General features: G+C 43.6%; 1 protein-coding gene across 1 annotated transcript in view; it reads right to left on the reverse strand.

Annotated features, from left to right (window-relative positions):
• Nucleotides 1-1,836: 1,836 nt before the first annotated feature.
• Nucleotides 1,837-24,069, reverse strand: part of MREG (melanoregulin) — a gene marked incomplete at both ends in the record, with an annotated part of 44,698 nt that continues 22,465 nt past the window's right edge. Inside the window, 3 exons of the mRNA XM_084242633.1 lie at nucleotides 1,837-1,971; nucleotides 2,517-2,680; nucleotides 3,920-4,010. Coding sequence (XP_084098759.1) covers nucleotides 1,837-1,971; nucleotides 2,517-2,680; nucleotides 3,920-4,010 — 390 coding nt within the window. The remainder of the gene's footprint in view (nucleotides 1,972-2,516; nucleotides 2,681-3,919; nucleotides 4,011-24,069) is intronic.

The following is a 24,069-nucleotide window of genomic DNA, read 5'->3' on the forward strand; positions in this document are numbered from 1 at the left end:
TCACAGACATTCAACTAAAAAGTAGATTCAGGGGCCTCCCCTGGTGGCGCAGCAGTTGAGCGTTGGGCTGCGAGGCTGCCCGCAGCCTCTGCAGCGCCAGTTCGTTCCCCGGTTGCTGGCAAGGGTCCTACAAAAAAAAAATAATAATAAATTCAGAAACCTTTTAATTCTTTAGAAGAAGAATTTCCTGGATAATTTCATATATTTTTATAATCACAGAGACAATATTATCTTTACTCATTCATTACATAAAAATAAAGACGCTGGTTATAATACATTCTCCATGGATGCCAACAACCTCATCTATTTGGACATTAAAAAAAGCAGAAAAACAAAACACAAATTCGGAGGACACAGATGAAAGTAATACAATTTTCAAAGATTTATTTTATTTTTTATTTTACTATTGGTGTGCTTATTTTGCAAGAGCCTACAGAAAGGGAAGGGAAAATATCTGCAGGCTATTTTTAAAGAACACAAAAGAGGGCTTAAGCATTAAATATAAAAAATAAAACTTTCAGCTGATTTGTTAAACTAGGAAGGATTTTCCTAAAACCGGTCAGTTAAATTGGTCTGTAATGCATATAAATGGAGGATACCTACCTCCTCTAACAAATATTTTAATCATTGTATGCACTACAAAAAGAGCTATTCAAGATATGGAAATTTTCAAGTCCCCCAGAAACTAAATACAAGTTACTTTTTGATATAGAAGAGCAAAATCTATAAAAATAAAAATATTGCCATTGTTCTCAGCAATCCACTAATAAATCCTACAAATTCTTAAAGTTTTTTTTCAATAAAATAAACCATGATTTCATGTCAAGCTCCTTGCTTAAAGGACAAGTCACTTTTGAAGCTGGACTTTTTAATCTGCGGATAGAAACAAGTTGTACTGGCAGCATTGCTCCGGGGTGGAAATCACCTTCAGAATGGAAACAGGTTGGCAATGACCTTCTGCAGTTCAACTGCAGAGCTGCGAGAGTATGCCTGTGGGGTCCTGGGTCAGGGCAAGAGGCAGTCAGTGAGCTGGAAACAGTTTCAAGAGAAGAAAAGGAAATGGAGGTCAAATGTTTCAGCTTCTGCATGCTATCCTGGATAAAACAGCAAAGGTTTGTAGAGTAGAAATGGATACTGTGCAAAAATCAGGTAACAAGATATCAATAATGTCTGGAATTTTAAGATGCTTGTACCACAACCCAAGACAGAACTTTTGTCCACAAAGCTATAGGCAGTTCTGCTCTGGGTCATTCTACTTCTGAGCAGCCTTCTTAGACATTTCTATTACCTGGTACATCTGTACTTCTGAAAAAATTATTACTGATACACAAAATGATGCCTCTGACAGCCTCCAAGACTGTGAAGTTTCTTTCAAATCAAAGAAAGGGCACATAATGCCCAGCATTATTTTGGTGTTAGCTTCTATATAACAATTATTTAAAAACTAGTAATCCATATTTGGGCCTAGTGACATAGCTCCAGTACTGTTATTGTTTTATTAAGAAAATATCCTATTCTTCCAATAGGGCTAGCAATTAAAGCTTACTGAACAACCACCCCAAACGGGGCAATGGGTTCTTGAAATCTAATCACTCATAAAGAAATATCCCACTGACCACCTTCCTGACACAAGTTCACCAGTGTTTTTCATTGCAAACTGAACATTTCTCTGAGTAAGGTCCTCAAGAAGACCAGCTATCCAAACCCTTAGATGTCTATAGGATTCGGAAACTTAGCAAGTCCTCGATTTGCTCACTCTCTTCTACATGCATTCATCCAGCCTTTGTGACTCTTGAATCCCAAAGGCCGATTCCAGTTCTGCCTCAGAGCTTTTCCTTAGGGACTCGGAAGTGGAAGGTAGCGTAGTTCTCTCTGGCCATCTGCCAGGCACGGGACCCCAGGCTTTTTAGGGTAAGTTCGACTGGCAATTTTAAAGAATTCTTCTGCAGCATCAAGAGCAATGAGGCGGTCCTGCCCAAAAATTAAAAATAAAAATGTTGTCAAGATGAGAACCAGCTTTGTTGATGGAAAAAAGTCAAACTAACAACAGTAAAATCCACCCTAAACATAAAGAGTAAAACATTAATTAAATCTTCCCAACAAATTAAGAGACGATCCTTAATCCTTTATTTACATTACCTAAGAAACATTCTACAAGTTGAGAGTGCTTATAAATTGTGTTTCCACCTTAGGTTATATAAACAGAATTTCTCACATCTCTTTGACCTACAAATGGTCAAAATGCTCACTACACAGAAATATTGGCTGAAAAAAATACAGGTTCTTGAGCCATGAGCCAGTCTCAATAGCTCTGAATGCAATTCAGATATCTAAATTTTAAAGTCATGTGATTTTTGAGGCTGTTGGCCACCGGAAACCAATGTATAAGATGCCAGCATCATCGGCCACCTCCTAGTGTGGACATGGTGGTGGAGCTGGAATGATGAGTATATGGAACAATAGAAAAGCCAAAAGCTTAACCAAAATCAGGACAGATGAAAAATGCATCCACTTACCACCACAAACAGGTATCTCTCTGAGAGCTCCCAACTTGTTGGGAAAATACTGGTCTCCTCAGCCAGTTTTAACAGTATCTCTCGTGCTTTCTTGGTGTTCTGAGAATCACTGATGGTGCTGAGTTTCGTCACTGACAGCAAAGAGTCTGCTTCCTTTTGAAAACCTAAGTTAAAAAAATGTACCCCTCATATAAAGCAGTCACAAGGAAATGATCTGCAGTGTGACCCCAGAGGAGGCCACATAGGGGCCCAGATGTGGCTTCTGCACAAACGCAGGAAAGAGAGCACCTCTCCATGTACCGATGCCCCAAATAGTGTGCTCTGCAGAGTCTTTAATTAAAATTATTTTGATGTTCCTTCTTACTCCATTTTCAGAGTTAAGCTGCAGATGCTTACCCACTGGCAGCTCCCTACCCTTTTCTTGAACTGAAACCCTTCTCCCACTCCCTACTCTTCACCTCTTCCCTGGTCCCCAGGGTTCCGAGCCTCCCCAAAAAACCTGCAAAGTAGAAAATTTAAAAAAAAAAATGTAAAAAGTGGTTACCTCCAGGCACCTCCTGCTCCAACCCCAGATTCCTTTCCCAGGAAAATATCCTTGGCTGGTTAAAATCACATACCCAATGGTATAAAAGATTCATAGATTTAAACCTGCCTGGAATAACTTACATTTCTGAAAAGGACATGATAAAATCACAATATTAGGTGAGTCATGAGGCAGAGGCCCCACTTCATCCACTGTAATCGAGGCTAGCAACTTGGAACCCGATATTTGGAAAGATGCAACACTAAGGTGTCATGCTGTCTTTCAAAGCAGGGAAATCAAATTCAAAACTGACAACTCGTTTTTAAACATTAAAACAAGCTTATCTTAGATTGTGAGGGCCATGTTTATTATATTACAACCATGGCAGAAGTAGGAAATACCAATATCCAATATCTGTTTTAATGTATTTTTCCAATTTTGAATTTTTTTTTTCCTTTTAGTCCTTCTAAAAGTCTACCTTGGATCTTCCTGTCTCGTTTACAGGCAATATTTTTCCCTGCCTGTCTCACGTATTACTATTATTTATTGGTCAATCACTCTAGTCTAATTCAATCAATGAATAATGCCAAAAAATTCAGGTGTGATGACCATATTATTCCACAGCCCCATGCTACTCAATCATGATGACAGCTGAGTAACACATGGCAAAATGCGTCCTCAAGACAAGGACTGGTGATAACAGAAAGATCAGGTTGTTGTGCTTGATGGTGCAAGGACAGGATTGAGGAAATAACTAGTACATAGTGGTACTAATTAGTCCATGTCTGGCACTCCTGTTAGACAAAGCACAGTGAAGACAGTGTAAAGGAACAATCACAAGTAGCTGCTTTTATTATTTCATGACCGCTTTCAGACTCACCTAAATCTTCCAAAATACGTTTCCATCTATTTCTCACTTCCCTTCGAATCTGCCGCAGGGTGTAGATGTCATAGTTGAGTTTTTGCCACTCCTGTAGAAAAATAAAATCCAGTTTTACTTTTACCCATTTGCCTAAACCTCTGATTCCCAAATTTATGCTGTTTAAATATGTGGTTCTTCTCTTCACTAATCTTCAAAACACATCTAAAAGAAAAGAAGAAGATGAGTAAGTTGAAATTAAGAGGAATCCATCAGCTACTGTTTCAGGAAGCTCTGCTTTGCAGCACCTCTGTATACTAAATAACTGGAGTTCTCTTTCAGGTGCTTGCATCTGAAGGAGTCATATTACAAAGCCCACTTACTCAGTACTTAAGCCAAAAGAAAAATATAAATACAGCACAAAATATGATTGTCATATTTTCCTACCTCTAGCCCCTGGGGGAAATGTTCAGTATATGTATCTATTTAGTTTTGGAGATGGCTAAAGTTACAGAAACACAATGTTAATGATTCTGCCTGCCCAAATATTTGTCCCCAGGAATTCCTTAGGTATTGACCTAGAGTAGCAACACTTTTGTGTATCCAGGGAAAATTTATGTTGCCTCCCCTGAATTCTGTCCATCAGAGTGGAGCTTCTCATGCTCACAAGACTGCTGCTATGACAGGTGAAAGGAAATGACTTATATCTAATTGACTGATTTCTTCCAAAGAGCCAATGATAAGAAGTCTAAGTATTTGCTTAACCACTCAACTGTCTTGAATCCTTAGGGCTGGATCTAAAGATCAGTTCAAAGTTAACCTTTGATTCATAATAACTTTGAGACAAAATCTAACCCCTATCTGAAACCCAAGCAGTAGGATGAACTTTTGTCTTTCCTGAATGGTGAAAAATCCTCTTCAGAGGAAGTCGTTCATACCAGGCTGAAATCTGCTTTATCTACTTCATTCTAAACCCCAGGATCATATCATCACAAACTGAACTTTAAGAAATGGCCCTTACTATATTTGATCTACATGAAAACCCAGCCAAGAAGGTTTTCCCCAAATTTTCATGAAGTTATATAACTTTCCCCATGCCCTTAACACTCAAGCGAGAATTCAGATCTATGTGCATCTAATTGCAAAGCCTACCTGCCCTTTAAACAATAACAACAAAGACCAGAAAAGAATGACTATTTATTTTTGTATCCTCAACCAAGTGCCTTCTCTCTTATACATGTACTGTTTGCTTGTGTCAGCAAGATAATATAGGCAATATATTCTATGATTCACAATTCAAAAAGTACTAATATTCTATGATTCACAATTCAAAAAGGCTGGCCCATTCCCCCCAGCCACCAGTGCCCTCTCTACAAGTAAGAAATATTCCCAGTTTCCCTTGTCCCCTTCCATTTTTTCCCCATAAATGGTAGTATACACTATCCTGTGCTTTTCACTTAATATGTTTTAACAATCATTCTGTATCAGAATATCAGGTTGCAGATGATTTTTGAACTTGACATTTTGACCACCTGGTATAGACAGAAGCAGAGTTAGAATAAACATGTATGTTTGGTTTATAGAAAATGCACCCTCAAAGATGACAATGTTTTCCTAATGTGCCTTAAAACTAGAAAAATGCCTTAAGTCTTTTTGCTGTTTAGGCATGCTTCCTAATCTCACCATCAAAAGGTATTAAGTACCACATGTGTCATGCACTAAATTCATCCCTGTGGGAATTCCTACTTCAACTCAACAGCAACATCAAAACAAGGCACCATGCAATTGTAGCTGTAACAATAGTGCTTGCAAAAATTAAACATCTAAATCAGGGAACTACAAAGGCAATAATAGGCAAATACTTTCACTTGAAAGAGACAGGTTCTTGGTGAAATGAATTCTTTGGACATGGTAGCTGTTATCTTTTTCCTTTCAATTTTCACCAATTCACATCATCTTGTGTTACTTTCTATTTAAAATGAAGTGATCCTCTAAAAGATAGAGACATCATATTCACTGATTCTCCAGCTTTCCTTCATTTTGTACATAGTGGGAAATATCAGATAAATACAAGAACCACCTGGAATACATGGGAGGACATCTGGGTTTTAACAAGTCTCTAACAGATTCTCTGATGTTTGCTTTTCACAGAGAACGTGAGATGGGTAAGGCAGACTAAGGTAGTTTTGCAGCAACCAAACAGTACTTGAAATTGTTGATGTCTGTCTGGGGAAAGGTGTCTCATAATGCCTGATAGGGCTCAGCTTCAGCTCCCCGTCATCATTATTCTCAGCAACTTTATAAAGTCAAAGGTCACAGAGGCAGGAGAGGTAGCTAATATATGGCATGAGACAGTCAAGATTTAAAACACATATGACCAATAAGACCTGTGAAATAAAATATGCAGGTCACAATTTAAAAAATCCTACTCTTAGGTTGAAAATATCAACACAAAGTACCAGAGGCATGGGACTGGCCATACAGCAATTCTTATGAAAGACTTGCCTAGGGTTTGATTAAACCAGAAGCTCCAAGTCTACCCGATACGTGGCATTCTGTCTGCATTTAACTGGGCCCTGCTCTGGACCAAGCACAGCACTGGGCATATTAAGAACAAATAGCTCAGGGGCCCTGCCCTAAAGGAATGGAAATGTAGCTCAAAAATGAGTGTCATCCTGTGCTGCATTAACACAAGCATTGCTCACATGGAAATGGCAGCTCATGCACTCTGCACAGAGCTGGGCACTCTGTCAAGCAGGGGTGCAGTCAGCAGGAGGATATTCAAGATGACAAAGTGCTGGGAAACCACAGGAGGGTGGCCTGGTTGACAGATTTGCAGATCAGAAGTCTTTGGAAGTGACAATGTCCCTCAAGTTTAAACAGTTGCTATAAGGAAAAAGAAGTCCTTTTTTAAAATATGCACAGCTTCAAAATGCAAAACTAACCGGTGAAAATCACAAGAAAGACATAAACAACATAAATAACTAAAGATATAATCATAAACAACATAAGACACAACTTTCTATTCTGAAAACTTACCTTTCTGTAAGATAAGCCCTCTATCACTGAGATTCTGAAGTACAATTTCTATACTTTCTACACAAATATGTAATTTATGATTTCTAGAAATATAAATTCTATAGATTCTTTCACCATAACGTACTTTTCTGGGAACACCTGACAAAATTAAAAATGAATTTCAAGGTATTTACCCAAAAAAAAAGGATAGATATACAGACAGATTATGCCACAGAGAACCTACCACTTCCCACAGCCACTGTTTTCTAAGCTCTTTATGTGAATTTACTCAGTTTAATTCCCATAATATGATTTGTTACTCTATGACTCAGATATTATTGCATTTTTAGAATGAGGAGACTGGGAAATCAAATACTGTAAAAAAATTAACAATGTTGTAAGAAAATAAATTTAATTTAAAAAAAGAATGAGAAAACTGGGGCTCAGTGAGGTGAAATAACTACCGAGAGTGCACAGCAGGGAGTGAGAAGCAGAGATTGCAAGCCCATGCAGTCTGGTTACGCGGACAACTCACTTAGCCTCTGTCCACACTGCCTCTTAAGACAACAAGGGAGGGAAGAAAGGAAACAAAGAGGGAGAAGATGGAAGAACAGTTGTTTAGAGAAGAGAAACTCTGAAGCCACAGCACCTGTGCCTGAGGAAGAACTAAGCAAAAGAAATTGAAATCTTGGGAGAAAACAGACATTTTCTAGAGGTGAAGTGTTCCCAGGCTCACCAAGAACACTGCCATACCCAGAAATGTCCTCCCCAGGCTCGACTGGCTGGACAGGGTGCTTGGTCCTTCCTTTGGGGACCTCGGTTCTGTGTGTCCCCTCCTCAGAGCAGCTGGAAGGACTTCACCCCTCTCACTCTTCCATCCCTGTCTTCTCCCACACTTCTCCTGCCCACCTCATCACTGAGGAATGAGACAAAGGCAGAACCATCGCCTCCATGAGGCAGAGCTTCACGGGTGCTGAGCAGTGGCAGAAGCTGCTCTGAGCTTCTGAGAGACTAAGGAGAAAGATCAATGTTTTTGAGGGGGCTGTGCTTGTCTACAACAGGGAGAGCCATGCACACCCCTCATGCCTCCCCCAGACTTTTCTGATACTACGTTTTAGGCTTCAGAATGGAGGAAAAAATCCTGATTTCTGAGACTTACCCAAGATGCTTCTTCCTCACTCATTGCCCCACCTTTCCTTGGCAAACACCCCTGTGGAACTGGCAGCCTTCTTCCATCCTTGCAGGGTCAGAAGAATGCTAATTCAGACCCAGCAGCCCAGGCCAAGCTCACGTGACAAACCACACTTTCACTGGCTCCCTGGAGGGACTTCCTCCTGCAGAATGAATTCAGCTGGCAGCTTTGAACAAAAGCTTGACCTCATATGCCAACTCCAAGAGAAAAAGGATTTTGCAAGGAATTAGCTCACTCTTCTTAAGCGATAGCTGGTTTCCCTGATGCAAGAGCCACGCTCCCTGGCCTTCCCTACATGCTTAGAAGGGCGGCCTCCACTTACTGTTCCCACGTTCTCCTCCCTTTCTTGAGAGCCCTTAGCAAGTGCTTCCTTGGTATCTGCTACCCAGCGAAAGTGCCCTGCCATCTCACTAGTGACTAAATGGGGGTGTCTCAAAGAACTTTCCAAAGACCCTCCTATTTTCTCAAGCATCCACTTCTTAACATGTTCTTTGGGTTTTTGGGGAAAGAAAAAAAAGGAATGCGCATATATGGTGGGTCCACTCAGGGTGGTAGGCTTGGACTCCACCCCATAAGGTAGGTATTAGCCTCCCTAGAAGACAGAGGGGAGCTCTAGTATCTCACAGTCAGTCGGCAGTAGGGTTTGGATCTGCTGCCTCTAATGTGCCCTCACTAGGTGATTTCACTCATCACCTCCTCTCGTTCCTTGCTGGTTCCTTTCCATCCTTTATCTTATCCTGTCATGTGGCCCTTTCCAAGACTCTGTTTTGGTCTTTCTCACCTCCCTCTCCATGAGTAACTTCCCCTAATGCCTTGGTTTCCCCGTCAGTCACTCCAAGTTTCCTTCTTTTGCCCTGACCCCAAGCCTCAGCTCCAGGCCTCAATATGCCCCCTTCTGCTGGATGTCTTCACACGACGGACTGCTGACGGCGCCAGTCCACAGAGCCCAACCCGACTCCCTTCAAGCTGAGACTTCCCTGACACGCCCCACGTGGCTACCTGCTGCTCACTCCCCTTCCGCCCCACCCTCAAATCCACCTAATCTTGTTGATTTTGCCTCTGCTACAAGATCCCTCTCTTTTCTATCCCTATTGCTCAGCTTTAATTGACTTGAGTAGCTGCAGGAACTGGTCCCTCTCCTTCCAGACTATCTCTCCCCTCTCCTCCCAGTCGGCCAGCTCTCTCCCTGACCCAAAACTTCAGTGGGCCCCACTGCTAACTGAATAAAATCTCAGTCTTGAGCAGCTTTTCCAAAATCTGACTTGTTTCACCAATTCCTTCCACATACCCGGAGGCCCTGCCAGTGGGGACCCCAGCCTATTCCCGAGCACCTCGAATCTGTGTGCCTTTGACTATGTTTATTTCCATACTCATTCCACAGCCATCTAAATCCTATTCCCTTTTCATGGCTCAACTCAACTATGGCCACCTTGAGAAGCCTTTGCCTTTCTCAACAGTTGAAAGGAATGACTTCTTCCTTTGAGATTCTTCAGTTCTTGTAGAGTTATTTACTGTGCAGTATTGTTGGTGCCTCCCCCATGAAAAGCAGTCTCCTTGGACACAAGCTGGCTCCATCCGGGTCTTACACAGCTCTCTGTACCCAGCAGGTACCCAGTGGGGCTGCTGGACTCACACAAACATGGTGATTCCCACAGAGTCTACATGCTGAGGTGACAATGTGCCTATTGTGGAACTAGAAAGGCACATAAAATCTTACCAGAGAAGCCACATGGCACTAATCTATACTGAAGGAGGGGGGCTTATGTAGTTAGGATATTTGGATTCCCATATTTTGGGGGTAAAGAATAAATTCAAGGTGAAATAAAACAATGTGATCCACTGCCCTCTTCCACCCCATGCCTGATGAAGCATCTGATATTTGAAAAGTACTTTTCTCCTAAGTCCCTTTAAATAATAACAGCCACTGAGGCTACACTGTATGGCAGGCACCATCCCAGACACCCTGGGTATGTTGTTGCCTCCATCACAAAATCCAGGGAGCGGGGGGTCCCCCAACCCCTTTCTAGAGAGATGTTAAGTGAGGCTCTGTGAGATCAAATAGAGCATCCAAGACCTCACAGCTATAAGCGAGGGACCTCAGTTTAAACTCAAGTCTGGCTCCATACCCCACACTCCTGGCTGGACCTCAGCAGCTTTGCTTAGGCCCAATGTAACCCACTCCCTTGTCCCTCCCTGTCACCAGTGCGGAAACTGGGACACAGAAAGAAATAGATCATAACTTCCAGGGACTTCCATTCCAAATGCAGCTCCTGGAATGGGCACTCAGGCCTGGAAGACAGAGGAGGGGCTCTCTGTTCTCCAGCTGGCGCCACCCCCCTTCAAGGCATTGCTCACTGCCCAGCAGCAGAAGGCAGGACAGAGCAACCCATCGTCATGGGTGGGGGGGCAGCAAAGGGGGACATGTTGGGGAGAGAGGTGACACTCAGGTGACAGAAGCAGCTCCGTCTTCCTTTAAACACACCTGACTCTGGACCATGTCAAGGCCACTGACTCAGGAGGGACATCCTCTTTCAGGACTACAGAAGCCAGTTCTCTCCACCCACCAGACACTGAGTAAATTTAGGGAAAGATAGGATCAGATTTCACTGTTCCTAGACAGCTGGTCCATGCATTAACCTCTGCCTCTACCCTGGCACACATGGCACAGGATCAAATGACACAGCAAGAGGCCTGATGTATCAGAGGATAATCAACAGACTAATGAACTTTGGTGGGGGCTGGGGGTAGGGGAGGTGGCAGGGGAAGAGGGGAGGAGCAGAGGCCAAGGAGGGGCCAGAGCCCAGGGACCTAGCACTTAGGCCCATAGGACTCCAGGACTTGGAGGGACCACCAATCACTGCCAACAGGGGACTCTATCACTTCAGCCTGGACCTCTCATCATGCTGGAGAGGATTCTGGTGTCTAAGTGTTGGTAACTTGAAGGCCTGTGAAAATGAGATCTCACCCTGGAGCAGTGACCTGTCTCAGAGCTTTATCAGATACCCCTACAGAAAATAAGAACAAGATTCTCTGGGTGACCGACTTGCATCTGAGTCCCCTCCCCACTGACCTTCCAGAGCTATCCACCTTCTCTTTCTCTGACTCCCAGGGAAGCTGGGCTTTAGTGGGGTTTGCCTGCTGCACTGACCACTAGGCCCTCAGACTCCACCCCACACAAGCTGACAGATAAAGTGAAACTTCCTAAGGTCTGGCAGTTGGGCAGTTTGCTCCCCACCATTCAGAGCCTCAGACCCCAAATACCACCCTGGAGTCAGCACAGGGCACACCTCAAAAAGGCACAGCCTTCCTGGTTGCTAGTGGGGTCCCACTGCTTTTTATACTGCTCATCTGTTTGTTTTTTTAAAAGATTTATTTATTTTTAGACAAGAATGGGGGTACAGGCTAGATGCATGGGAGGGTGAGAGGATTCACTGGAGACAGAGCAGGGAACAGAACAGAACAGGCAGACTGAAGAAATACAGTGCTGAGGGGAGCAGTGGGCGAGACAGGAGAGGTCTGCCTCACCATGTGGCATTCTCGCCGGCCCGGCTGGAATCAAACCTGCACCGCAGAGGCTGCGGACAGCTTCACAGGGCAGCACTCAACTGCCTTCACCACCAGGGAGGCCCTGCTCATCTGTTTTTGACCTAGAACTTGAGCTAGAACTTTGACCTCCAGCAAACCAAGTGCAAATGCCAGAAAATGCTTTTCCAAGTCTCCATGTTTATTTTTATTCCACAGCTCTGCAGGAGTTCTGGAAACAGGCTACTCAGCAGCCAGAGGCCTCTGACCTAATTCTTTATCTGGTTTTAACCAGGTTAAGCTGAGGGATAGCTGGAAGCTCTGGAGACTGTGCCAGCAAAGCCACCAAGAGGGCTGCTTAGCGTGGCGATTTCAAGATGGTTTTGTCTAATTTGTGGGGTTCCCATCCACGTACATTTTAGGGCTAAGCAGCAAACTGAAGATGTGATGTGGCTAATACTGCCAGTGGGAAGGACTGGGGTTTAATGTCACATGACATTGTTGTGCCTAATTAACTAGTTGGAACCAAGTCACAACCTCTGCTGCAGGGGTAGCTGCAGCTACGGGGACGGAGGGTAATTGGTCTTGCTGTCACCAAAGGCAAAGGATAATAAGGCTAACTTCCAGGAAAGGAAAAGGGGACTTAGCTTTCTAACAAGGTAGAAAAAGCCAATTCATTCATTTACCCTAAGTAGGTAAAGCTACAGAGGGCAGCTACTTCAAAGCACAGAGGCAAGTGTTTGATTTAATAGGGAAGGTGTGTCTCCAGAGTCTGGGAGACCCCTGGGAAGCTCTGACTGTGCACCCAGCACCAGCCCTGCCTGCACAACACAAGTCTCTACCACACACGGCTCGGGCACCAGGAGCAGGACTAGTTCAACTTGAGAACTATTGGATGTTGACACGTTCACACTGGATGTTGAAAACAGTACAAAAAAAATATGCAGAAGAGTATGTAGGTGGGAATGCAAACTGGTCCAACCACTATGGAAAGCTGTTTGGAGGTTCCTCCAACTGCTAAAAATGGAGCTTTCATATGGAGAGGACAAAAAAATATTAATTCAAAAGGACACCTGTACCCCTATGTTTATTGCAGCACTATTTACAATAGGTAAGGTATGGAAACAACCTGAATACCCAAAAATAGATGACTGGATCAAGAAGATGTAGTATATATACACAATGGAATATTACTCAGCAATAAAAAAAATAAACTCATGTCATTCGCAGCAACATGAATGTAGCTGGAAGGGATCATGCTCAGTGAAATAAGCCAGAAAGAGAAAGAAGAATACCAGATGGTTTCACTTTTAGGAGGAATGTAGAGGATCCAAATAAGGGATCAGGGGGAAAAAAGTAATTATAATAAAGTAAATAACAAAATTAACAGGCAATTCTAAACCAGAGACATTCTATGGGGGGAGGGAAGAAAGGAATAGTATCAAAACAGGGGTGGGAAGAGCACAAGGGACTATGGTGATGGTACACGGGTGAATTGGTGGTGGGAATTTCATAGGGACTATGAAAGCACACATTGCACAAAAATGGAGAATGATGTAAAAAATATATAAAATTAAAAAAAATTAAAAATATTACAGAATGCAATGATAATATTTTGGATACATCTGGTTAAATAAAACATACTTTTCAGTTTCATTTCACCTATTTTTACTTTTTCTTTTTTTTAAAGATTTATTTATGCATACAAGAACTGGGGTACAGGCCAGAGGTGGGGGGTGAGAGGATTCACCAGAGATAGAGTGGGGAACAGAACAAGTGGATTGATTGAAATACACTGCTGAGAGGAGCAGCGGGGGAGACAGGAGAGGTCTGCTGCACCATGTGGGTTAGCTCCCTGGCTGGGGGATCCCACTCATGCTGCGGTGGTTACAGATAGCTCCACAGTGCTGACACTTAACCTCTTGCACCACCAGTGTGGCCCTATTTTCACTTTTTCAGTGTAGCTATTAAAAAATTTTTAAGGTACTCTTGTAGTTAGTATTTTATTTTTATTGGACAGTGCTGATGCACCAACACATGCCTGAGGATTTACCTCCAAAGTGTTGCAAAACATACAAAGGAACACCTTTTTAGCTAAATCCCTGCAGAAAATACTCTGGGCTTTAAGGACTACAGGATCTTTTGGTACTGGGGGAGGGGAGAGTATTGAGCTGACACCCCTTGTATTAGTGTCTGCCTTTCAGTTTACAAAAATGCTATCATACATGTAATCCCACCTAGCTGAGCTACACCAAGATAAATGCCCTATTCCATTAAAAGGATCTTGACACAATGGAAAATACACAATTTGACTAAATAAGAATCTGAGGCTTTTATACATGATGAAAGAATAACAAAAAAACAAGCAACATACTGGAAAAAATTCTGATACAAATATAGCATGGGTTAGTATAGAAAGAAAATCATATTGAACAAAAGACATCAGTGCTATTCACAGAGATCCATTAGGAGATCATGTCCACACTTCAATAAGAAAAGGAATTCTCGGTAAAGTTATGACTTCTGTGTTGTTCTTTTATTTATTAAAGGTAAAAGAAAATGACAACACTGGGAAGGGTGTGTTGGAAGAGGCTCTTAGTATTGAGAGATAAAAAATTGCAATCACTTTCTGAGAAAGTATTTGGCAGTATGTATCAAAATATATAAAAATGGGAAAAATCTTTAATCCAAGAATTACTGTTAAGAATATATCCTTTTAAAAAAGCAATCCTGGGCCTCCCTGGTGGTACAGGGGGTTAAGCACAGCTCTATAAAGCAATCCACAGCCTCTGCAGCACAAGTTCGGTCCCCGGCCAGGGAGCAACCCGCATGGTGCAGCAGACCTCTCTTGTCCTATCCGCTGCTCCCCTCAGCAGTGTATTTCACTCGGTCTGCCTGTTCTGTTCCCCACTCTGTCTCTGGTGAATCCTCTCACCCTCCCCATCTCTGGCCTGTACCCCAGCTCTTGTATGCATAAATAAATAAATCTTAAAAAAAAAAAGCAATCCCAACTTAAAAAGTCATGCAAAGATATGCATTAAAGCATTAACTATAAATGCAAGGTGAAGAAAGATGTTAATAACATTAGTACTTGTGATACATTAGTATCAGATAAATATATATTTATTATAACATAATACATGTATATTTTGAGATAATAATAATATACGTGCATATTCACAATAACATAATAATTATATTTGAAGAAAAATGCAATAAATGTCAAATGTCAGAGTAGCATTTTGTATAGCTGGATTTTTTTCTTCTATACTTTCCAAAATTTCCACAATGGTAATGTACTTCTTTTATAATCAGAATAGAAATTTTAAATTCCTAAGGATTAATATTTTTATAGCTTCTTTTATTAGCCTATGTCAGTGTCTATTTACTCAAAAATGGAAAGTCTAGTTAGGGTGTAATTGTCCTTTGAATTTATTTAGAGAAAAATTTACTTTGTTCTGGATGGCAACTTGTGGATCTTAGTGCATCTGATTTCAAGAAATCCTGTTCAAGTGAAAATCCTGTAGATCAATTTTCAAGTTCTGTGTGTGTGGCAGCATTTAGCTGAAAACACTGCCGCTTCTGTATTCCAGGATCTCTGCCAGCTTGAGGAGGAGGAACAGGGACAGAGCAAGGACAAGGTGTGAGCAGGAAGGAGCCCAGTAGAACAGAGATCATCTGGGGACCAGGAGGCAGCATTCAGTAGAGAAGGCAGGGAGGAGGGAAAGACTAGGAATTATAATTTACTTTTTAAATCAAACCCCCCAAACCTGAAAGTTTTTCTTTTTTAACCAAAGTACTTCTCATTGTAGTAGTAACCCCTTTTGTAATTACTCTTCCAAGATACCCATCAGCAAGGACCCTTCTAATTATTGCTCTTCCTTTATTTGAAAGACTTCAAGTTATTTCTTTCTGCCTGACATAGAAAACCCAGTCCTTTTCATCTTCACCCCTTAGAAGGAAGGAGTTAAAACAACTGACCTCTGATCCATTTACTGGTGTGTGTGTGTGTGTGTGTGTGTGTGCGCGCGCGCGCGCGCGCGGAGGTGTGAGGAGGTTAAGTCTCCAGGAAAAAGGAAAGAAGGCAGGTGGTCTATCTAAGGTCCTTATCACTGAACCTCCAGGTAACCAGGGGTGCCCATGGTCAGAAAAAAGTGATCTTATCTACATTAGAGGCTTAGCAGGATGTCCCAGCCACAGGATCACTTAGAAAGAAGGGCCCGGATACCACTGGGTTATGGGTCCCCAGAGGAAGCCATGTGTGCTGCAATCACAGTGAGGAGGCAGGAGGCAGAGTCCTTTCACAATGCAAACACTCTCCGCGGAGTGAGGCAGCCCATGAACCGCACTTATACTTAAGACTCACCTCCTACTGTGTCACAGTGCATGGCCTGCGAGGTCCTGGGGGGAGACCTCGCTCTGCTTCCTCAGCACCTTTCTTTGACTGTACTTTGAAATTATTAGCAAAGCTTGACCCTACATGAGATCTATGATCCCTGTCAGTCTGACTTGTGTACCTCCCGCTTGGAGCAGCCCTTCATCCCAGGCCCTAGAGCTGCTGGCTTGGCCCACCAGGTTGGGTACAAATTGCAACTTTGTTTTTGTATTTGTACTCCACACAGGTAACAAGGGACTGATATCAAAGATCTGCAGAGAGTTTACACAACTTAACAAAAACAAAATAAAAATCCTGTCAAAAAGTGGGCAGAAGAGCTTAGAAGATGCTTCTCCAAAGAGGATATGCAGATGGCCAACAGGCACATAAAAAAGTGATCAACATCAGGCCTCCCCGGTGGCGCAAGGGGTTAAGCACAGCACTATGAAGCTCTGTATAGCCTCTGCAGCAGGAGTTCGATCCCTGGCCAGGGAGCTACCCACATGGTGCAGCAGACCTCTCCTGATCACCCACTGCTCCCCTCAGCAGTGTACTTCAGTCAGTCTGCCTGTTCTGTTCCCCACTCTGTCTCTGGTGAATCCTCTCCCCCCCCCCCACATCTCTGGTCTGTACCCCAGCTCTTGTATGCAAAAATAAATAAATCTTTAAAAAAAAGTGATCAACATCACTTATCAGGAAAATGCAAATCAAAACCACAATGAGATACCACCTCACACCAGTGAGATGGCCCACATTAAAAAAACTGACAACAAATGCTGCATGACGATGTTGATAAAAAGGAACCCTCTTACACCGCAGGTGGGAGTGCAAACTGGTCAAACCACTGTGGAAACCTGTGGGGAGGACCCACAAATTACTAAAAATAGATCTACCACAAGACCCAGCAATTCCACTCCTAGGAATCTACCCAAAGGGAACAAAAACATTAATTTGAAAGGAAAGCTGCTCTCCTCTGTTTATTACAGCACTACTCATAATAGCTAAGATACAGAAATAACCTAAATGCCCCAAAACAGATGACTGGATCAAGAAGATGTGGTATGTATACACAATGGAACACTACTCAGCAATCAAAAAAGACAAACTCATGCCATTCACAGCAACATGGATGGAGCTGGAAGGCATGATGCTCAGTGAAATAAGTCAGAAGGGAAAAGAAAAACATCGGCTGATATCACTTATAGGGAAAGAGAATATAGGTAATATAGGGAAACTGAACATCAGTTTTAAAAAAATGACAAAACTTGCAGGCAACTATAGATCTGAGGCATACAGCAGAGGAGGAGGAGGGAGAGGTATCAAAACAGGGGCAGGACTAGCACAAGGGACCATGGTGATGGTTCACAGGTGATGTTGGTGGGATACTTAAGGGACTAAACTGAGGGGAGAAATCAAATACTGTAAAAATATAAACAACAATGTAAAAAAAAATTAAAAATAATCAAATTAAAAATCAAGGGGCTCTCCTGGTGGCACAGTGTTTGAGCGCTGGGCTGTGAGGCTGCCCACAGCCTCTGCAGCGCCAGTTCGTTCCCCGGCGAGGGTCCCACCAAAAAAAAAAAAAAAAATTCAAGCAAACAAACTGCAACTTTGTGGCCACGCCTCCAGGGGGCAGCTCTGCATGGGACCAGACTCTGAGCCCTGCTGAGGGAAGGGGTGCTGGGCACAGTGCAATGGTCTGAACACACTGAGGTCCTGAAGGGGTTGGCTGGGGTAGAGGGGCTGCTGGGAAGGGGACGGAGCAAAGAAGCCATTTGCGGGGGAGACTTTAAAAGGGAACACAACACGCGGGATTGGCCTCAGAGCTGCTGCGGAAGGCAGCTGCCCCACCAGCCACCAACCAGCAGGCTGGGCTGCAAGCCTTTGGCCCCCTCCCCAGGACAGAGGAAGCCCCCATGCTCAGCAATGGCTCCCACAGCTATACCTCCATGTCACATCACCAATGGGTAACTGGACCTTCTTCCTTCCCCTCTGTCCTGCTAGTTCTCCCTCTCTTTCAACATCACTGGTTCCAATAAATTATTTTTGTCTTTGGCTGCACCAAAGGTCCTTTTGTTTGTATTTGTGGGGCCAGGTGGACAGATCCAGCACCAGTGCCACCAGTTCTGACCTGGTGACCATGTTTTTAGACCCTTGGCCCAGTAATACCCTCCATCACTTGATTCCTAACTTTCTAACTTTTCCATATTTTTATCGTCCACCCTAGATTTTCTCTAAATTATCTAAATCCTTTTAAAGATACAAAGCTGCAAACTAAAACACCCAAACAACACAAAGTCACAGTGACTCAAAAGCGATACAAGACGCTCACTCTCTGTCACCTTACCCATTGACAACAGGTTCCTTTAACAGCTGAGAGTATTTGAATTTAAGCCTGTACAACATACCCCCTCACAGTTCCAGTATCTCATTCACCATCCACCTTTTACTTCCCCCATCTCCAACCTAGCCTCTAGATGCTACCTCCCCCACTCAAGTGTTTGGAGGTAACAAACAAAAAAGTCTAACAAAGCATCAAGCATGATGTCATGCCAGAGTCTCAAAGCAAAATAATGGCTTACAAGGAAGCAGTCTTGTGATTGCCTGGAAAGTCCTGTAACACATTTGTTGATAATTAGCCCAGTCTTTACTGGTTGTTACAAACACATGGAGGTGCCTTCAGCAAGCCAATTAGAAAGCTGACTGGGGAGTCCCAGATTCAGCAGCCATTTCCAGTTTTCATGACCTCTACCTTGTCAGTCTTTGGCTCTGTTCCTTAGCAAGACTTTAATGCATCCAAACAAAGCCCCTAACACCCCCTAATTCCTTTAGGAGGTAATCAAGTAAAAACAAGGTCACTGGGTAGCCCCTGATCCAATATGACCGCTGTCACATTGAAGGGAGTGTTTGCTGGGACAGGCACAGGGGAGCAGCCATGACATCCGTTGTTGGGTAGAAAACAATAGTATCAACTGCTGTCCAGTTCACAGCAATGGAGGTTTAATAAAAATCACTCCGAAACATTTCAGTATCTGAAACCTCTCTCCAAGTTCTATATACCCAAAGGGGCTTTCTAGTCTCCAAACATCAGTTTGTTGAAAGAGGTAAAAGATAGATACTGTCATGGATTAACATCAAGGTGAGGGCTAAGGCGTCAATGAAATCCTGTCCTTGGATACTCAGCAGTCAAAGTCAACACACCTGGGCCTGAGCGGGTCCCTCTTGAGGAGATCTCACCTGCAAGGCATTCACGTGGAGACAGCACGGGCAGGTGAGAGCACCTGAGCAAGCCCAGGCCAGGAGGATGAAGGCGGAACGCCCTTCCCTTCCTGGTGGTTTTACATAGCCTGCTCTGGACTCTCTGTTGCTGGGAGAAGAGGGGATGGGAGGTGGCGAAACAAGAGAAGAAAAGACCTTTCAAAACTGGGACAGAGAAACAGGTAGCGAGAGCAACATGAAGGGCGCTCAGTGTCTCAGCATCAGCCGAGGATCTGGAACTACACGCAAGACCACTTCTCAAATGGCCTGCCCTACTTAGCCCTGGGCAGGTGGGAAGGACATCCGGGCACCGCCCTGTTAACTGTCCACATTCTTTGGCAACTCAAAGATGTGCCAGATGCCAACTGCCAGTGAATGCCAGGGTTCATTCCCCCCTTTAAATAATCCAACCTCTGCACCCTACAAAATCCTTTGGGACAAGCAGCAGCCTGGCCTCCAATCTCGGGGTTCTCATACAGACCCTGGTCCTATCCTAGGATTTTACCTCCCAAGCTTCTGGCAGTGTTTCCATGGTGACGAGGGGGCTCCAACCCCAATTCAGGAAAGATCAAAGACCACAGTGACAAGCTATGTGGACACATGCCATAGCCAGGGGGAAGCACTCAGGGAGCTGGCCTCTGCTCAGGAGCTCCGGCTCGTCCCTCTCCCTCCTCCTCATCCGCCCCGTCCCACTTCCCCACCCTCCCCTCTAGTTCTCCCACTTCCTTCACAACCCTCATGAATTCCTGTTTTGTCCTGATACCTGCTTCTTTCCATTTGAGCAGGTACAAAGTGAGCACTGGGGTGAAAGAGAGATGAGAGACTAACCGGTAGGGAAGAGAAACCTGGGAAAGAGAGCCAGCCTTGATGTGGTGCTGCCAGAAGGGCGCATGAGCCAAACCCAGGAGGGGCCCCCTAGAAGAGAAGAAGGGGGCCCAGAAAGGCAGGGGAAGGGTTCTGCCCATGATGGCGGCCATCTTGCCGGTCACAGAACAGCCTCGGGTAACTCAGTCCGACTCCAAATGATCCACTTCGTCCCAGCACAGTGTCCATTCTGCCCAGACTTCTGCTTGGAGAGGGACAGGGACAACAGCTTAAGAGTCTGTGCTGCTGGCACCCCCAGTGGAAAAAATACTGAAACCTCGCTGACTTGAGACAGTAACCGTATAAGGTGGCCAAAGGCACTTTTCAACTTATTTTTGCAGATAACGCACCCCGACCAGTCCTTGTTCTGAAAATCTCTTTTTTTTTTTTTTTTGGTCCCTTACTCAAACCCTTCCCCTGCGTGCCCCACCCCCACCCCCTGCCTTTCTCTGAATAACTTCATCATTGATTCAGATTCACCTCTGTTGTCAATGCTTTTGAAAACTCTTGCCCAGCTCCTCTGATGGCTGAATCCTCTGTCTTCCTGTGACCTCCCGTCATAGCTGGGCTTAGCCTGGCCACAGCATGAGACCATGGGAGTATGGGGAGTGTGAAGCTAGACTTTGCTCAAAGTCTACCTCTGCAATGGTCAGCCGTGCACCTCAGGAGGTTACTCATTCTCTCTGCAGTTCAATTTTGAAGGTCTCTTTCTTCTTATAAGTGTCATTCCCACTGCCAGCTTTCCTCAGAGTCCCCCAAGTGTTAAGTAATTGCTGGGGAAAAGCACAGGGCCAGTGGCTAAAGGGTCATGTCCCTGAGGCAGGTCCTGTGTTTAATGATAAACTGAAATAGATTGGTAGCACCACCACTTGGACCCAGTTTCAAACGTTCTGGTAAACTCACTAAGGCTCTCAAAAAAAGTAAAAAATAAAGAGCAAGAGCCAACAGACTGAGGTGCGTTCAGTTGTCTAAACAAATTTGAGCTGTGTTTCGAAAGGCTAACTCTGCACACATTCCTGCCGGGTCACCTGCTCAGTAGCTGGGCCTTGTGACTCAACAAGAGCACCTGGATCTTCTGGTTCCTCCTCTGCCAGGACCAGAGACTTGTGGCATAAGCAGAGCTTCCCACATGCCTGAGGCCTCCTCCTCCCCATTATACACAGAAGAAGGAAAGAGGTTAATTCTGATTCAGCCCATTGACATTTGCTTCAAGTTAAGTCTTTAATAACAGCAATGACAACAACGTGTTAAAAGAGCTGGCGCAGACTTTACCTCGCCTAATTTGTAATTAAACTTGACACTTATTTCAAGCGGGTATGCCTGGGGGGGGTGGTATTCATCAGTCACGTGGTCTGCCTCTTCTATTGCAAAATCCTCTCGTGGCCTAGTTGATTCCTGCACTGTAAATAGCATGTGTAGCAATTACGTGACAGCAGGCCCCAGTGCCATGGCATCCAAATGGAAGGGTGGTTTCATAGCAAGAAAAATATGGCCCCTTCCATATTTTTGATTTGGTAGATCAGGCCCCCATCATAACTGGTGTTTCTACTCTTTCCCCATGTGTTCAATCAAAATCAGAAAGCAAGCGTAATTGTTCTCACAGAGCCCTCCTCATCATCCTTCCAAATTCCCAGCTGAGCACATCACATCCTGAAGTCCCGGTGCACCAGCATCCGGAGCTCTCCTGGGCTCTTCACAATTAAGAGTCATTTTAGGTTATTCCAGGATGAGCGAGACCCATCAAAGGAAGGGCAGGGGTGGCTTTGGGGGCAGGGGGCAGTGAAAAAGCCAACAAATAACGCTCTGTTAAATACCATATGAATTCACAGGGAGACAGAGGGGAAGGAGCCCCTGAGAAAGAGCCTGATGATCAGAAGACTCTCATAATGTTGGAACGATAAATAGCAACTGACTGCTTCATGCATATTCTGCCTCAATCCAATTTGGCAGGATTCCTCAAAGTTTGCTGCAGCTTCCCCTAAACTAACTCTCTCTCTCTTTCTCTCTCTCTCATCCCCTCCTCCCTCCTTATTTCTCCTCTCCCCTTCCATCTCTCCAGCACAGCCACAATAAAATAAAGTACAGCAGCTTAGAAAGACTCTAGGAAACAGCCACCACAAAGTGTGCTGTGAAATAACAGGGAGAGAATTTCACTTTATATGAAATTCACTTTACATGAATTTCACTTTATATGAGAATTTCACTTGCTATATATATATATTTCAATTTTATATATAAAATTGTTTTCAAACAGTACAGGTGGCCATCAGGTTCAGAGAAAGTAAGACTCTCACCCTATACCTCTTCTATTTCCCAGAGATCACCGAAGCTAACAACTTTATAGGTCACCTACCAGATCAGTTATCACTATTTAATAGCATATATATGTTTTTATACAATATAAAAGGGATATGTTTTACCTAAGAGGAACAACATTACAATACCCATGGAAATTCACTATCTTTGCAAGTCAATACCTATAAATCTTGTTATTCAAGCTGTAATAGCATTCACTAGTATAGCTATTTATATTATAACCAGTACTTTCAGTGGATATTTTTATTTTCAAATTTTTACTTTTCAAAACACTGTGACACGGAACATATATCTTTAACAATGTGAGAAAACCCATAGGCTGGAATGCCAATAGCAAAACTGTTGGATGAGTTGACTTCATTTAGATTCAAGAGCTAGACTACTCGACCTTAGAAAGAATTTCACAATGACTGATGAAAAGCGGTTGAGCTATTTTGATCACAAGGGATACCATTCTGGGCAACCACTTCCACCGGGCTTCTCTTGTATCTCAGCCAACAGAAAAATGTAGATCTTTACTAAATAATGCCACGGTCATTTTGGGCAAAGATTCCTCAAAGTTCAATACTCTCGTTGATTTCTGTGCCCTCAGTTCAATTTTATTTATGAAGTAATAAACCAAGAAAATGAGTAAGCCTGCAACAGAAGAAGTGTAGCTATCGAAGAACAACAGAGATGACATTATTTGATTGGGAAAAGAGTCAAGAGGCCTCCTGGGAGAAAAATGGGATAATCATACTCGCCAAGCTTTGGCAGTACATTAGGTTGCTATTTGCAATAATCTGTGTGTTTTACTGGGACTGCAGTGTCTGGAGCTCCCTACCTACCACTCCTAATCTGCTGGCTGTGTCGAGGCATCTGTCTAGCTACTTCCAAGTTGAGCCTTAATTTGCAATACCTCTCTGGTTCTCAGCCCCAGATTCATCCAATGTCATTATTCTGGATTCCCCATGATTCTACATTCTGATGTTGACCCTTCCAAATCCCTGCTTATATCCAGTTCCTGAAGGTACTGTTGACCTAGGATGATGTTCAGAAACCTTATCTACCACCATCAAGGGGGCAGGGTGTCTGAACCAAATAAGAAAACTCTATACTGGAGATGAAAGCACCCACTTGCCATGTCTGGAGGCCAGTGGTAACTGCATGGTCTACGCAAAGTCCTTAGAGAAGCACCTGGACACAGTCAGTGCTCCATCAATGTCAGTCGTAGTGTCCTTGCTGTTTGATTCCTTTGCACCTTCCAGTCTGGTCACTGGCTTCCCTTACAGATTTTATTATAGGGAAAACACAGCACTGACTCTGCCAAGCTTACAGCCCACTGAAGGCTATATGCATCTGGGTGAACTGGGTTTGGGTCAGTAAAAGCCCTGCAATAGCTTACTTTATCTGTCAACTTGCCTGGACCACAATGCCAAAAAACATTGGTCAAAGGTTGGTATATAAATTGGCGGAATCTGAATAAAACAGATTACCCTCCCTAATGTGGGTGGGCTCTTCCCAATCATTTGCAGGTTTTAATAGAATAGACTAACCTCCTCTGAGCAAGAAGGAATTCCGCCAGCAAACTTGTCTGTGGACAGTCTTCCCTGAGTCTCCTGCCTGCCAACCTTCCCCTCTATAGTT

The sequence above is a fragment of the Talpa europaea genome (genome assembly GCF_964194135.1).
Source record: "Talpa europaea genome assembly, chromosome: 1".
NCBI classification, from domain to species: Eukaryota; Metazoa; Chordata; class Mammalia; order Eulipotyphla; family Talpidae; genus Talpa; species Talpa europaea.